This window comes from Blennius ocellaris (genome assembly GCF_963422515.1).
Source record: "Blennius ocellaris genome assembly, chromosome: 23".
NCBI classification, from domain to species: domain Eukaryota; kingdom Metazoa; phylum Chordata; class Actinopteri; order Blenniiformes; family Blenniidae; genus Blennius; species Blennius ocellaris.
Window position 1 is genome coordinate 6168293 of NC_137672.1, and position 13597 is coordinate 6181889.

The 13597-nt window shown below is 46.5% G+C and overlaps 1 protein-coding gene across 1 annotated transcript in view; it reads left to right on the top strand.

Annotated features, from left to right (window-relative positions):
• Positions 1-2825: 2825 nt before the first annotated feature.
• Positions 2826-13597, top strand: part of LOC308147093 (mitogen-activated protein kinase kinase kinase 11) — a 45068-nt gene continuing 34296 nt past the window's right edge. The window contains exon 1 of the mRNA XM_080519168.1: positions 2826-4022. Within this exon, the coding sequence (XP_080375294.1) occupies positions 3266-4022 (757 nt within the window). The 5' untranslated portion in view covers positions 2826-3265. The remainder of the gene's footprint in view (positions 4023-13597) is intronic.

Below are 13597 nucleotides of genomic sequence, written 5' to 3' on the forward strand. Positions count from 1 at the left end.
GTATTGTAAACTTTTAACATTCTTTTTATTTTGTATGGGTGAAATAAAGTTCATATTTCAATTTAAAGAAAACTCATGTTTTTTTTAATCTCCAATCATTTGATTAACTCTTAATTACATTCGCGTCACATCTTGTTTTAAGAATGTGATTGAATCCCACTTTTTTTCCTTTTTTCTTTTTCCTTCCATCCTCCATGACTTCCTGAAAAACTCAGGTTTGAAACTTCCTTTGGATTCCTGCTCGCGTTAATTTTCTCACTTTTGGAGGTGGATTGTGGCACAATGTGTGTGTCCAGCCCCTTTTCCTCTTCCTCCAGCCCTCTTTATTTGTTCAAACAGTCCGTCCCCCCCCCCCCCCCCCCCCTTTTCGCGACGGCGAGCAGCAGAGGAGCAAAAACAACTGCATCCTTCCTGCACAAGCGTCGACTCAGCGGACGGCGAGGAGGGCGTGGCGAGGCGGTTGACTTTAGGAGGGCTGGTGTTCAAACAAACGGGCAGCAAGGGGAGGGGGGAGAAGGGGGGGGGGGGCATCAGAGGGCCAACAGAAGGAAGCCTAGTTTCCACACAGCAGCCAAAAAGGGGCCAGAGGTGGCCCTCAGACCCCCCCCCCCCCCCTCCTAGCTTCCAGCTTTAAAACACTCAACTTGCTCAAAACCTGGGAAAATGTAGCCGGAGAGTGTGAACAAGCAATTCCACGAGTTTTTTTTGCAACTACCGTCAAATCTAGACCCTGACAGGTCCCACTGGGGGGCAGATCCAGATGTTTTGACCACCAGCTGGATTTCGGGGGCATCTAGAATTTTATGAATAGTTTGGCTTGTTGTTTCTCAAACTCCCAAAGTGGAAATCAAGGAATCTCAATAGTCAGTCCCTGTCTTTGGCCAATCGGTTTACAAGGTGTCCTCCCATGCCAACATGCAAGCTCCGCCCCTGAGGTGAACGATGCCATTTTAGAAAGCGAAGCAGATTTAAAGTGGCAGTACACCGAAAGGTGTGGAAAAAATCCACTGAAATTACTGTCACTGCACCGCGTGTCCTGGTTTAAAGTTGGTTGAAGAAATTTTGAAGTTGGCAGATTACGCTGCAACAACCAGAGCGACTCACTGCTGCCACCTAGTGCCCAAAGTGATATCACTCAAATCATATGTAACTGTACCTTTTAAGTTAACCAGACACTTGTAACCAACCATATACATGATTGCACCATCTGATTTGTGTTTGTGTAGGTTTGCTTGATATTTAAAAAAGAACAAATCACTCCGTGTGTGAATCTTTCAAATAAAATCACAAAACCATTTGGACAGTTTCCCGGTTTGTGTGTAAAGGGAAATCATAAAGTCCTAAACTACAAGACACTGATCATGTTATGAACCTTTACATTGTTATTAGAATGTCTTTAAAAGAAGGTTGTTCTGTTTTTAAAACTTTTTAAGATTAGCGCTGCTCAAGAGTTAAAAAAAAAATAGTGGGTAGATTCTTTTTTCGTCATGCATTTCGACAAAAACGGTGAAATATTGATTAGAAAAAAACATTAGATTTCAAATTTCTTTCTCAAAGTGCACGATGAACAAAAATAATCTTCCCCTATCATATTTATTTTAACTCATCGATTGCCCGAACACTCTTCTGCAGATTGAACTAAAAGACAAACAATTTAATGAAACTAATTTGTACCGTTCAAAGAGACGTTCCCTCGAGCCACTTGTTGGCTCGAACCGGTGTTTTGGAATAAGTGGTTTCCCTGTTCACTGATGACCAACTTCCGTTGGCGCTCTTTAGTTTAACATCAGATGTTAAAATAAGACGCAGAAATGGTACGACACTTTAACACTGAAATGCGGTTGAATGGAGTTCACCAGGACAGCTGTCATGTTTTTAATAACATGCTGTGTTACTTGAAGTGACAATGAGCGCCAAGGGAAGTCGGTCACTTGATAACGGGGTAACCATTTAATCCGAAACACCGTCGCTGCGCGTTAACCGCAGACGCAAATAACCCTGAAATAAAGACGTTTTGAGAGATTTGTCCTCATTAATAGGCATTCTGAACTAAAATTGAAGTTTTTTTTTTCAGAAACTCGTTCTCCTAGTTACGATTTCTGTCGTCGGATGGAGGTTTTATTTGCTCGTCGCGGCCGGATCCGGAAGCGGCGGCAAGGCGGCTACTTGACGCGCTCGGTCATCTGACTCTCTTCCTGTGTGCGGAGGAGAAAAGTTTGAAACCCCACCCTCCCCCCGGACTGCGAGCTCGGCTCACACGGACAAGTGGGTTTCGAGGGACCCGACGAGCGAGGCGGACCGGGAATCAGAGGCGCGGGTGATGGAGAGTCTGGAGACCGGAGGAGCAGGAACCGAACCGGACCGGACCGCGCTGTGACGTCAAAGCCGAACGAGGATCGAGTCTTTTGTTGTTGTTTTTGTTTTGTTTTATTTGTTTGTGTCCTCCTCTTCCTGTTCCAAGTTGTTTCTGTTACTTTGGGAAAAAGGGTCGCGGGGGTCGACCTCCTCCTCCTCCTCCTCCTCCTCCTCCAGCCAGCATGCGCGCCGTGGCGCAGTGGGATGCGGGATTTCCTGCGGCAGCGCCGCGGAGTTGCGGTCAGACGCGGGCGTCGGAGTTGCGGGTTTAACTCGTTGCCAAAGCGGCCGTGAGCACACTGGCCTGAATGCTCCCTTTTCCTGCCATTCTTCTCCACCTCTCGGCGCTTCCTGCTCGCGGTGACCGCTGCACTTAATGGCTAAAAATACTTAAAACTCCAAACGGGGAGACTTGGGACGCTGGATTTCTGGAGCAGAAGTTTCTCCCGCAAAGTTTTCTCTTGTCAACAGGTGGCAGGTTTTGAATGAGAGGAGCCCGTTCAGCCACAATGAGGTGATTGGAGAGCCTCTTTAAAAAGAAGAAGAGGAGTAAAAAATAAAATAAAATACAGGCTGGTGAAATGATATTGTGCTCAAACCATGTGTTGGGAAACCACACACCACATCACTTGAGCAGAGAGGGGAATCGCTCAGCGGTGATCAAATAAAAGGAGATCCTTCAAAACGCTTTTGGTTTTTAATGTCAACGCGAATGAAAGACGCTTTAACTGCCTTTGAGTCCCCGGCGCTTGACGGTCCGGAGTTCGAACACGTCTCACTGGTCCCTGATGAGCCAACAAGAAAGACAGGAAAGGGAGCGAGGCGCAATAAAGTACTCCTTTGTACTTTATTTTCCAAACCCCTGGGGTTCACGATCCGATCCAAGTCCAGGAAATCTGCGTGAGGCTCCATGGAGCCGCTGAAGAACATTTTCAGTCGCGGCCCGCTGTCCAACTGGAAGAACTTGGACCAGTCGCAGAAGGGGAACTTCACCAACCCCGTGTGGACGGCCCTGTTCGACTACGAGGCGTCCTGCAAGGATGAGCTCACCTTGCGCAAGGGCGACCTGGTGGAGGTCCTCTCGCTGGACTCCGAGATCTCGGGCGACGAGGGCTGGTGGGCGGGCAAGGTCAACAACAAGGTGGGCATATTCCCGTCCAACTACGGGTCCTTCAAGCCCAGCGGGTACGGGACGCTACCCGGCAGCGGCGTGGTGGGCGAGCTCAGCCCGGCCGTGGTGGGCGACTTCGAGCCGGAGGAGGTGGACTTCCGGGAGCTGAGCCTGGAGGAGGTCATCGGGGTCGGCGGCTTCGGGAAGGTGTATCGCGGTACGTGGCGGGGCGAGCTGGTGGCGGTGAAGGCCGCCCGGCAGGACCCGGACGAGGACATCAGCGTGACGGCGCAGAACGTGCGGCAGGAGGCGCGCCTCTTCGCCATGCTCACCCACCCCAACATCATCGCCCTGCAGGGCGTCTGCCTGCAGGAGCCCAACCTGTGCCTCATCATGGAGTACGCCTCGGGGGGCGCGCTGAGCCGGGCGCTGGCGGGCCGGCGGATCCCGCCGCACGTCCTGGTCAACTGGGCCGTGCAGATCGCCAGGGGGATGCTGTACCTGCACACCGAGGCCATCGTCCCCGTCATCCACCGAGACCTCAAGTCCAACAACAGTAAGTGTTCACGGCCGCGGTGCGGCGGGGCTCCAGTGATCACACGCCGTGATGCTGATGGGACTTGATGTACTAGAGTTTAAAAGGCTTCTGAAAGAATCTCTGCGCTCCCAGAGCCACTCCTAGAACAAAGAACCTTTAAAAAAAAAAAAAAAAAAACCCTGCTGGATTTCTGAGACGCATAGCAGCAGTTTCTGAAATCCTATCGTCTCTGAGGTTTGGCTTTTGTGCAATAGTGAGATTGTAGGAAGAGTATATCTTTTTAATAAGGATGCACTGATGCCACTATAGTACTAAGTTTTAGCTACTTGCCGAGTGAGTGCCGATACGAGTACTTAGTCTAATTTATACTCCATGTGCAAATGCCTACGTCAACACTGAGCATGCCACCCAACATCCTCCAACATCCAGCCCTGAAACTCTTTAGCATGTAGCATGTAGCGCGGCCTGGAGTAAACTCCACGGAGCAGTTGAACTCATAACCCAGGTCAACCCTGCTGGTCCAGATCTCACTGGTGATTAAGTTGCTGTTGTCGTCTTTGATATTTTGCCAGAACATAACTACCGGTCGGTCTTACTTTTGTCATTCTGATTAACGTTGGAGGAGCTCCAAACCGTTACGCGGGACCCAATACTGCCGTCGGTATCGGCGCTTCCCTACATTCCCGTGACTCGGCCAGTAATGGGTTTGCCTGTGCGGACTGAAAGGCCTGCAGATGTGTGCCGCTGTCGTTGTCGGGACAAAACGCCGGCGAAGGTCAGAATTTGTAGAAAGAAAACGTTCCCTCTCATCACAACTAACACTTTGGACCTCGATGCCGGGGCCTTTGGTGCGGGGGGGGGCTTTGCTCTTGCGTCAGGGCTTCGGGTCCACGCTGCAGACACGTACGCGCTGGACCTTGTCATTAAAGCAGCACGGCCTAGACGGCTGATAAAGCCTCGGCTGGTCGTTCCCCTTTGAAGCAGGCAGAAGCTCCTTTGTGAAACACGGAAAGCCACCTGAGCTTCCCGGCAAACCCCCCCCTCCTCTGTTATTATCATTCCTGCGATGCGGCACATAATCCCCGTCGGCTCTGCGGCCTTGTGTGTCACTGCACATCCACATCACCAAAATAGTCAAACCTAACCTCCCTTCGATTCAAGTTGTATTCGGAGGATATTTCATCTATGAGTCTGCAATATGTATTTTGCATTTCTTTACACAATTTTGTTTCTTCAGAATCCCGAGTCGTGGCCGCATCGGGTTCCCTCCCGGCGGGATGCGACTCTCCTGTAGCGCCGCAGAACAGTGGAGTTATGTTAATATGGTGTTTGTATATGAGGCGGGCCAAGGCGAACACAATCCCTCACTGTGTGCGCGAGGAGGAGATGGTATCACTCCTCCTCTGCCTCCTCCTGCCTCTTGTTTTTTAATTCTTCTCGATCTTTGTCCGCCGGCCTGCCTCCACATGTCTCCGCGCAGCCTGTTGTGCCACTGAGCAATATCCTGTTGTGGTGGCGGGCGGAGGGAGGGAGGGGGGTGAGGGGGAGGACGGGACGCCGAGGTCAACTGGTTTGCGGGAATTGAGGGGTTGACAGGTTTAACACGCAGGTGCAAGAGCGGCGCCGTAAACATCCACGGTTGCGCCGCGCCCATACAAAATGTACCGGAGTGTCGACGGCGGGCCTCGGATTGTGGTGTCAGTTCCTCAAAAAAACAAAAGTGTGTTGTAAGGTCTTCCTTCTTTGAGATGTTCTGCAAGATTCCTGTCGAGGTGGGTGCAAAGGTTCCCCTTCCCGATGCATCGCTTCCAAGTGTACAAGGAAAAGCGTTCAGTGGGAAGCGATGACCTCCGGGACGCCAGCGTTGGCGGAACGGAGAGAGATTACGGCGATTTGTAACGGCGGCGGATGAAGGTGGCGAGTCGCCGCCTGCTTGAAAGTTGCCGTTGTCGGGGGTAACGGCCAGTTGAAGACGCCTGACTCAACAGGGTCGTGGAGAAACGCGTGAGAAATTAGGGGTGTTTGCGAGTGTCCAGATCCAGAACGTAGTAGAGGAGCCCAGCGTCTGACGGGATCCCCCGGGGGGGGGGGGGGTTTCCACACCTTCTTGGCGTTCTCTTGGACTCTCGCCGCCAGCGGTGTGCGCTCGTATGTGTTGACGGCGCTCGTCAGCGAGCTGCTCGCCGGTGTCAGTGGTTCAAAGCCTTGGAGCTTGAACCGTGACCCACATTTCTAGTTCCTTATCTGTAAACAAGGATATTCACTGTACAGCTGGAGCTTCCAAACAAACCATTTGGGGGGGGGGGGGGGGTGACGATGTCACGCGAACGAGTCATAATGTTGTGGGATATTACAGAAAATAAAATTAATTATAATAAAATAGATGCACTTTTTTTTTGTGCAAAATTCTAACTAATGCATTAGTCTCATCTATATAATAAAATAAATAAATAAAAGATTAAATAATGAATAAAAATGACTCTAAAAACTGAGTTAAAATAAAAAATAAATACACTTAATGATTAATTTAGGAAGTTTATGTGCTCTTTCTCTTGTCCTTCATTTACACCATCTCACCATCAAATCTGTTACTAGGTAGATCATGGAAACAATTTATTTGTTCAGTCTTTTGCAATATACAAAATGTATATTTTGTATGTTAACAATATATATATATATATATGTATATATTGCAATAGACGTAATGCTGGTTAAAAAATAAATAAAATCAAAGAATCTATATGTTAAAAGACAAGTTTGTAAGTTTGACTTAATGCCATTTATTTTCAGGAGTCATGATATTATCTAGTTTGTTTTCAGTTCTTCTGAATCTCTACTTTTTGCCATTGTGATTTTTAGAGAGTAACTTCCATCCTCTTTTGGAATTAATGGCTAAATCGCCATTTTTCTAATTTCACAGAGGAGCGATAAGACGGGGGGGATGTCGAGCACATTTTAGTTCAGGGGCCACTCACGGCTCAGTTTCATCTTGAATTGGCCAGACTAATAAAAAGAGGGCCATAATAACCTTTGAATTTAAAATAAAGCCAATTTTTATTTCAACCTTTCTGTGTAAAATACAGCGAACAGTCCCAAAAAAAACTTCTCCTACAGCTGTTGTGTTCATGTTTTTACAAGAACACCCACCTCTTGTGGGCTGGCAATGGCCATTTAAAATCTGTCTTTTCGCTCATTTAGATTAAGAACCGCAATTAAAATCGATAGTGGGTTAAATTCCAGCCATTATAGATGACATGGAGAAAAGTCATGCAATTGTGAGATGCTGTTTTGTCAACTTATGAAGTTTGGAAGTTGCTAATGTGTATTTAGTAGTAGTTTTATTACAACAATTCATCCTGACTCATTTATTTCTTGGTGTTTGAACAGCAGACGAAATGACCGCCAAAAAAATACAACTCAAATAGTACTCAAAATACATCTTTTTAGTACTTTGAGTTTGTTGAACCCCGCATAGTTCTATCATTAACCAACCAGTCAATTATGTGTTCAATATGTCACAGTTGGTCAAATGCTGTGAGGTAAAAAGTGAAAGTAGAGCAGCGTTAACCAGCTATTTAATTAGGTTAGTGACCACAGTTATTCAATTTAGCTAGAAACTAGTTGATGGATAACGGCTAATAGCGCAAAGCTAACTTTTGCAATTTTTTCCTTTTTTTCTTTTTTTAATCAGGTTACTGTTTACAGAAGATTAGTGGAACTGGTGTGTGTGAATCCCAATACAGCTAAAAGAATGTATTTTATTAGCAGTAGCGCCGCAGCACAATTAGCTACAGCTAAAGAGAAGACCCCGCTACCGGCCGTTAGCCTGTACAAGCTAACGGCCGTCGCGTCGTTCCCAGTCGTCTGCACAAAGCCTGCATAGATCCCAAAACAGCCATAGGCTTCACCGCACAGCCATAAAAGTGAGCCGAGGCTTTAGTTAGAACTGGAGGGGAGAAGTGCCAAGCTAAGCACTCGCTGCGCTGAAGCTAACAGCGCCTTTTTTTTCAGGAAGAAGCCACAGTCGGGATCTTGGATCAACATGTCTCTCTCTCTCTCGCTCTCTCGCGAGTGGACAAACATCTGATGCATCTCTGTACCAGCATGTTTTCATTCAGGGCCCCCAGCGCCTCGCACTCAAAACATCCTCTCTCTGTGTGTGTGTGTGTGTGTTTCAGCTAACTCCCACCGCCGCTGCGTTTACACCAGTCCTCCACCCCGCAGCGACGATTACACAGGCAAATCACAGATTTGAGCTCTTTCCTTGATTGTGCCGATTTTCTCCAGGGGAAGGAGACTTCAGGACGAGCGAGTGGAGTGGGTGAAAACCCGTTAAGAGTCTGAACTGACACCTGTACTTTGCCAAAAGCGGCTGAATTATCGCTGAGCGTGTGTTTTGGTGACGAGGGATGAGATTAGAGTGGGCGGAGTCGGAACATGAGCCTCCGAACTGGCCGGTAGAAACACAATGCAACACTTTGATGGACATTTTCACTGTATTTTGCGCCACAAGGTTTCATTAAAGTTGGCTTTACGTTGAGATTGTAGTCATTTTTGGGAGCAATTGTTTGGTGTTTCGCCCCAAAAATAAACATTCATTAGGTATAGTCGCAACACAATTTGAATTTAAAGGTTGTTATGGCACCAGCTTGGGATTCGATTGGCCGTCTCTCTGTATTGCATCATCTGGTGCCTTCTTGGAAATCCCTACTTTCCCGTTAATGCTCGCTTCATCTTTGCAGATTTATTTACTCGAGCTGTGTTTGATGTTGGACTGGAGGTTTTGTTTTCAGCCTCTACCCCTGGATAAGACTTGTACCTTTGACCCTTCTTATAATGAGGAACTGTGTTTTCCCACAACCCTTGTTTCCGACACCGCTTTCCTTTGCTGCATTACGACTGTTGCAACAGATTTCTTATAAACATATTTTTTGGTGTATTAATTGATGACTTTATTGTCCTCGCTTCTTTTGAAAAGTTAAACCATGTGGGGTAAAGTCATCCACCTGACCTCTACAATTTCTCTATTGGCAAATGGAAAACTTCTTATTTGCACTTTTGGTTATTGAGGAGGTTCTATACTAGACCGGACTCTCATACTCGGTGGATTGATATGGTAATTTTCTGCTCGATAATCACGTTTGTATCAATTAAAAACTGGCTTTGGACCTCAGTTGGCCTGCTGATTGTAGTTTTGACACCACATCTTGATTAAAAACAAACCCTAATGAAATTTGGGTCTACACGGTTTCAGGTAAACATGCGATAATCTTGTAATAGCTTATTTGCAACCAACAGATAATTTTTTTTTTTTATGGCCGTCACAGTGGTAAAAGATAGACGGAATGTGATGAGTGTCAAATCCTGGATTTTGTTTTTTTTTCTCCTGGTTTTGTCGAGGTGTACATTTAAAATCCAAGCGTCTCCTGCTGTGATTGCCGAGCTCTCATAGTGCTAAAAATACCTCCACTCCTGCTGTCCGCTGTCCTTCATTTGGACCGAGGCCAGAGGCAAGAGAGAGGAGAAGCTGGAACAAATGAGATATCCTGATGGAGCCGCCAGTCAAAATCAAACAGACCTTGAAACTACTTGATACTAATCCTCGCTTAATAGACCAATTTTAAGAAACCTGCCCAGACTACCGGCAGGAGAGGGAGTTTCAGGAAAGCTAATGAAGGTAGCACTGCTTTGATTAGACATTCAGGTGTCTGTCTACACACCAGTGGTGCTGGAGGCCACTGAAAATGCAACATTTTGAAAACCGCTCCCAAGGTGGAACTTTTTGAACATATTCTCCGGGGACTTTTATACTAAATTCACCTGTAATAGCAATCCGATTCGGTCTATTGTTCATACGAGCGTCCTGGTGCTCGCCATTGTTAATGTTTATAGCATATTGTTCTCTGCGTGCACGTGTGTCGGGTTTCATTACAAAAAACAACCAACAGCACCCTCTAGAGGCCCGACACGCCAACTACATCTTTTCCACCGTTTGTGCTGTCTCCGTGACGTCGTTTTCAAAAACATTACGAGTGTTATATGTGTCATGCTACTAGTTGGTTAGCAGTTAGCAGGCTAGCCAGCTTTTTTGTTGTACCACTTAATGACACTAGGTGGTGTATTGAGGCTGTTTTTAGACAGTTTTTTTTTTCTGGACTGTTAAGAACAGTACCTCTATGTTGACGTTCTCACACACACACTTGGCATGAAGTCTCGCTTAATTATACCTCAGGATGGATTCCGACCAGTTGGCATTTCTCCATGGACTCTTCATTTGTTGGTTGTCGTTTGGCAAGTTACATAAACTAGTTCTGCTTTCCAGTTGCCTCGTCGTTGACTTTTGTTTTCAGGACGGCTGCGTGTCGCGTCACATGTATGAAGGAGGCTTTACAGCCTGAAGAGCTTCTTCTTTTTTTTTTTTTTGATTTGCGTGACTCATTCTTCCAGCTCATTGTTGCTTGATCATTTAAAAAGAAAAAACACTGGTGAAAAAAATGCGGCATTATCTTAACGCTTCTGAGAACTGGCACTCAGAAGTGCCTCTTTTAGAAACTAAAATGTATTAATAGTTTGCATGTGCACTTCCCTCGGTCACCGTTTGTCACTACAGGCAATAAATGTTGAGTTTCCAAATGGACCTTTCCTCATGCTCGCCATGGATGAACCCGAACTGAAGAATTATGAATGAAGTTAGTTTTATTCAATGAGGATGGATTTATTTGGTTTATTTGGCAACAAGGCTGGTTCAGGTGGATGTTTGATGTTTGCACCTGTAAAAAAAATGGCTAAAATGGTTCAAAAGGTTGATATGCATAGAAAAAGGGACTAAAAATAGATAATAAAGCTGAAAATGACTGTCACCGCTGAAACGGATAAAAAGACTAAAGACTGGTAAAACACCCCAGTCCTGCATTATCTTTCAAGTTATTGGATAAAGTAGTAGTAGTAGTAGTGCAGAAATGTACCACACACTTGAAAAGAGTTGCAGAGAGTCTTTCTTTGGTGACTCTACCCAGCGAGACGCCGTTGACCCCAGAGGTGTTTGGCAGCGAGAGGCAGCGGCTCGTCGGCAGCTCACGGTCTGAACCACGGCCAACGGGGGTTTTTTTTTTTTGGCCACGAACGCATTTGTTTTCCCAAAAACAACTGCCTGCAAGTGGCCGAGTGTAATTAAAAAGCTCTGGGTGTGATGAAAAAGCAGAGGAACATGAGGATAAACAGACATCAGGATGAGAGAAAGAAGAGAAAGGCATGGATAGGTAGGCCCTTGTGCGAGAACGGATCCGATAACCTCAGAGGAAAGATGGATTCCTACTTGAATGGCGACTTTTGGTAAACAGTTTGACGTGAGGCTTCAACTCGCCTCCCATCCTGAACTCCAAAATAAATCACCTAATGGGAGTCTGCCCTCAAACTTTATTGACGAGCTCGCTACTTTTGGATCCGCCCCACCGGGGAGGAGCAAATTTATGCACATGCCAAGTGTTTTTTTTTGTTTTATAACCTCCGAAGTCAGAGTGTGACAGAAAGTGCATTGTCAGGAATTAACCCATCCACAAACGCCACCGACTTGCTGACTGGCGTATCCGAGCGGTGCCTGGGAGTGTCCTGGCAGGGAGCAGAGGGGTAAAGAGGGCGGGGGGGGGGTGGTCACCTGGGGTAGAGCTCAGCTGCATGGCTGCCGGCTCAGAAAGTGTGTCGGCGGGCGATAAGGCAGAGGGGAGTTCGCGTGCAGCTAACCTGGCTGCGCTCTTTATTTTGGGGAAAGACACCCGGAGCCCAATCCCTCATCCAGGAGTCGTATTAAACAAAAGACTCCCGCTGGAGGTCTAAAAGATCCTCATTGATTTGGCATGAATCGGCTCCAATGTTCTTTCCAAGGCTAACGCTGATAGCCGCGTTCCCCTCGCTTTTGTTTGTTGTTTAAATGTCCTTAAGACCAAGTTCAAAGTAGGTTTTAATGTCACGTTGATCTGTTTCAAGAAGTTTAGTTATCTGGATTCCCCTTGGCGTTGAGATAAGATGGTTGATACCAAGCACCCGGGACTGTGACTAGCTTAGCTTAAAGACTGGCAGCCAGTTCAGATCTGTCACAGTCTGTTAACTTTAAACTTCACAGCCCAGTGTATTTACTATTACAACATTTACAATCTCTAAGTGTAGATGTATTGTAACCTGTACAATCTATCCGGCTCCTTCCCTGTTCATACGATTCGCATTAGTGTTTGAAAGGTTCAGAACTAAAGTCAGTCCTCATCTGCTTTGCCACTCCTCCTCTTCATTGGTTCAGAAATGCGTTTCTTTCATCGGGAGGTGCGATGATGAGTTGTTTGAGGAATGTCAAAATACCAGGATAGAGTGACTAATGAACTCAAGAAGACCAAAATAAGATTCCCACTCTAAAACAGGACTTCCAGATAACCGGTATTGAATCAGTCATTGTGCACACTGATTACAAAGCCTGAACACTTTTTATCATCAGTCGCAAGCAGGTTATATAGACGTTGATGTGTGAGGTAGGCCAAAAGTGGTTAAATGTTTACATCAAGGTGTAGCTGTTACAGCGATTCTTCATCTCGGCTGGAAACGGGACTAATTATCGTCGACCGTCTGAGTGACCGTCCTGAGCTCGAGCAAGGGTTAGCATTTAGAAAGCCTTGCATCACTGATCACACCGGAAAGAAGAAGTTATGCCGACGAGTATAAAGTATGACCTGAATTCCATATTGACAACAATGTAAATGTCGGTATTTGAACACTTTAACATTCGTAGTTCCTTGTATTGATCTGAACATTACATCTCGTAGCAGACTAAAGATACCAATCGTGTGAGAATCGCGTCGACCCTTTGGGTCTTGGCTCTAAATCAGTGGTCCTACGTACTTGCGATACACTGTGCAGCCGTGGCCCTCATAGTCCTTGCTCTCGGTCTGCGGTGGATGTAAACTGAGATGTTGCCCACACAATGGCCGCCCGCCCGCCCGCCCGCCCACGCTTAGTCATGTCTTAGGTGTGTAGGCGACGCAGGATGAGCGAGGAGGGGGCCGGGGGGCGGGCAGAACAACAGAACGGCGGGGAAGCGGGAGGAAGAGGAGGGGAAGGGGAAAAGAAAAGAAAAATAAGAGCTCAGACTGGAAGGTCAGTACGAACAGGAAGCAGGAAACAAGCCGGCTCCACATGCAGATGAGCATTAGCAGGCGTATCTGTTCCAGAACGAGAAACCGATTGTGAGGGTTGGAACGCACGTGTGCTCAGTTTTTTTTTGTGTGTTTTTTTTGTGTGTGTGTGGTTCCTGGCAGGATGTTTAGATTAAATGTGTCAGTGTGTGACATATCAGATGGTGTTCAGCGCTGGAACAATAAAGCCTGTTTCCATTGTGGCCCATCCAGAGTCCAGCAGCTCTTATCAAGATGAACCAGCTTTCAGTATCAGTCATTAACACACATTAGATATTACACGCACAAACTGGGTCACGGTACACCCTCTCACAATCCGGCAGACAGACAGAAATGTGCAAGAGAAAGTTAGGATCTGATAATTAAGTTGTCACAACAGTATGATATTGGAAAATGAGTTAAATCGGTCAATGAAGT